Genomic DNA, 3,426 nt, shown 5'->3' with positions numbered 1-3,426 from the left:
GAACAGGAGCCAGGAGCCTTTAGCATATTCTTAAACAAAGCAGATAGACATTTTCACCTACAGTACCAACTAATTACTTGGAGTTGACATATTAATTATGAGATAATAATAACAAAATATTAAGTTTTGGATTCAATTTCCACAATTTATGGTAAATAATTTATAACAAATTGTGGTCATTCATGTTTGGGGCCTTGAACTATTAATATCAACTTGATTAATATCAATCATGGCAGCCTCTATGTTTTGATTTGAACTCACAACTTCCTGATCAGTTGCCCAAAGGCTTAACCACTGAGCCATTAACCTCTTTTAACAATTAACCAACCAAGAATCAGCAATGGAAATTCATGTCATGGTATGTTATGTTATACATCATGGAAGGGATACTTATTTGTTTTTGGATAAAAACTGGAGTCTCTATAAGAAACCAATGCAAACAGTCTGAATTCATTCTGCTGCTACCATAATGAGTTACATCAACAATAAAGATTAGTAAGCCTGTTCCAGAAGCAGCCATGCAAGCCCAAGCCATGACACTACCTCCACTGTGCTTGACCGATGAGCTCGTATGTTTTGGATCATGAGCAGATCCTTTCTCCATACTTTGGCCTTTCCATCAGTTTGATAGAGGTTAATCTTGGTTGCAGAACTTTATGCTCATCTCTCTATTTCTTTGAGAATTCCAGTCTTGTCTTCCAATTCTTACTGCTGATGAGTGGTTTACATCTTGTGGTATGACCTCTATATTTCTGCTCTCAAAGTCTTCTTCAAATGGTGGACTGGGATACCTTCACCCCTGCCCCGTGGAGGTTGTTGGTGATGTCATTCACTGTTGTTTTGGGTTTTTTCTTCACAGCTCTCACAATGTTTGGTTTCCTCAAACCAAGAGTAGACATTCAGAGCTATTAATTGTTAAAACAACCAATCTAACAGGGTACACCTGGGAAACAAGAAACATCTGTCAGTCGCATGTTTTTGATCACTTAAAAAATGTGTGGGTTCAAACAAAAAGTGCCAAGTTGTTTAACAGATCTAAATATCAGGAAATTAAAGTTGAAATTCTGATCTTTGATCTCATATTCATCTTTTGATCAGAGGAGAATATGCAAAACTCTGCACAGGCCATAACTGAAGGTCTGGATCAAACATCAGACCCTGAAGCTCTTAGATACTGTTACTAATATTAATTTTCCAGACCGACAACCAATTTGACAACCAAGAACCAGCTCTGATATGATGGAAATGCATGAATGGCAAGGCAGAAATACACCCTGAATAGGATGCCTATTTGGCATGATTTAGGGAGGTGGGAGGAACTCAGAATGCTCAAAAGAAGCCCACACAAACACCGGGATGACATGCAAAACTTTGCACAGGCCATATTTGGAGCTCAGAATCAAACTCCAGACCCTGAAGCTGTGTGGTACTGGTACTGATATTTGGTTTCCAGACTACCAACCAATTTGACAAACAAGAACCAGCTTTTACTATGGAAATGCATGGAAGGGCATAAAATTGGGCACCAGGCTAGATGCAAGGCAGGAATACACCCTGAATGGGATGCCTATCTGTCATGTATTTGGGAAGTAGAAGGAACCTGGAGTACCCAAAAGAAACCCAGACAGATACAAAGACAACCTGCAAAACTACACGTGCCATAACTGGACCTCAGGATCAAACCCAACACCCTCTGGCTGTTAGGTTAAAAAAAAAAAAAAAAAAAAAAAACATCTCTCTATGAAGTATTCCAGAAAGCATGATTGAATCATCTAGTACCCATAGAGATGATTAAAAAAAAAACATTAAATGTAATGTTTTTGAATATCAAGTGAGGAGGAATAAATTACCCAATCAGACATTGGCGGGAGGATTCATGCTTAGGTATAAAGACACAAGCCACAAAAGGGCAAATCCATTAGTTGTTCAACTGCTGTTCAACTCAACACCACTGCTTGATCATCATCCAGTCTGCAGATGAACACCACCAAGTTCCAGCAAAACCTGACAGATGAATATTGCTATCCTGACAACAACAACTCATGCAGGAAGGAGGTGCAAAGCAGTAGCAGCGTCTTCCTCTTCCTCTTCCTCTCATGCCTCTCTGTGTCCACCGTAATCCTGAACCTGCTCGTGATCATCTCCATCTCACATTTTAAGCAGCTGCACACTCCAACCAACCTGCTTATCATGTCTCTGGCGGTGGCCGACCTCCTTGTGGGACTCATAGTGATGCCTGTGAATATTATGGACCTGATAGACAACTGCTGGTATCTCGGGAAAACCATGTGCTCTCTTTATCCTGTGGTTAATTATATTTCTGTGTCGGCTTCAGCCGGCAGCCTGGTGTTCATCGCGGTTGATCGGTACATCGCCGTCAACAACCCTCTGCTTTATTCTACCCAAATAACAATTTGTAAAACCTCCTTGTCTATAGTTCTGACCTGGTCTTGCGCTATTCTGTATAACACTTTATTTTATTTTTTTAATGGCCACCTGCTTCATCCAGACATGTTCAGCAAATGTGTCGGAGAGTGTGTGGTGGTTCAAACTCACTCAGCCTCAGTGGCTGACCTGTTCATTTCCTTCATTGGGCCTTGTTTCGCCATGCTGTTTTTTTACCTGAGAATTTTTAAAGTAGCAAGATATCAGGTCAAATCCATAAATGCTTTGGATTGTGACAATGCACATGGGCGTGGGGTCAAAAGTGTAAAAAACAAAGCTGTAAAAACCCTAGGCATTGTCATTTTTGTGTATCTTTCTTGCTGGATACCTTATTATTTGAATTCTCTGTCTACTGAAAGCCTGTCGTCCATGTCAGTGGTGTGGATTGTGGTCAACTGGCTAATATACATTAACTCCTCTATTAACCCCCTTATATACGCCATATTTTACCCCTGGTTTAGAGCATCTGTTAAGTACATTCTGACATGTAGAATATTCCATGCTTCTTCTTCCATGTTTAATCTGTTCCCAGAGCCTTTCTGATTACACACTCTGGACACAATGTCTGAAGTACAAGTAGAAAATATCAAATATCAAGTTAACTTGTAGTTTTGTAATTTACTGTCGAATCTTATTAAAGTGTACATTCATCAAATGTTCACACCGATCATGTAGAGGTGATGAGAGAGCGAGCGGTAGGGGGAGAGACACGCAGCCTCGAGGCCACGAGAAGGAAAAAAACACAGCACGCACATGCTTTCTGATTTTTTATGTTGTATTTGTCATTTCACTGTTTAATCTTGTCCTGATTGACCTTATTTATTTATTTATTTATTTATTTCCTAATAGAATGGCAAAAATGTACTAATGATACTGAATGAAGATAATATACATCTGAGACCTCAATCTGACAAATTTTTATTAGAATTGCTGTTAAAAATGCTGTTATTTACTGCTATTGAATCCACCCAAGATCTCTTT

At 39.4% G+C, this 3,426-nt stretch overlaps 1 protein-coding gene across 1 annotated transcript; it reads left to right on the top strand.

Moving 5' to 3' along the window:
• Nucleotides 1-696: 696 nt before the first annotated feature.
• LOC117599398 (trace amine-associated receptor 13c-like) lies at nucleotides 697-3,223 on the top strand. The gene has a single exon (XM_034312874.2). It carries the CDS (start codon nucleotides 1,978-1,980, stop codon nucleotides 2,986-2,988), a length of 1,011 nt encoding a protein of 336 aa, XP_034168765.1. The 5' UTR covers nucleotides 697-1,977; the 3' UTR covers nucleotides 2,989-3,223.
• Nucleotides 3,224-3,426: the final 203 nt, after the last annotated feature.

The sequence above is a fragment of the Pangasianodon hypophthalmus genome, chromosome 17 (genome assembly GCF_027358585.1).
Source record: "Pangasianodon hypophthalmus isolate fPanHyp1 chromosome 17, fPanHyp1.pri, whole genome shotgun sequence".
NCBI classification, from domain to species: domain Eukaryota; kingdom Metazoa; phylum Chordata; class Actinopteri; order Siluriformes; family Pangasiidae; genus Pangasianodon; species Pangasianodon hypophthalmus.
This window is presented reverse-complemented; position numbering and strand designations above follow the sequence as displayed.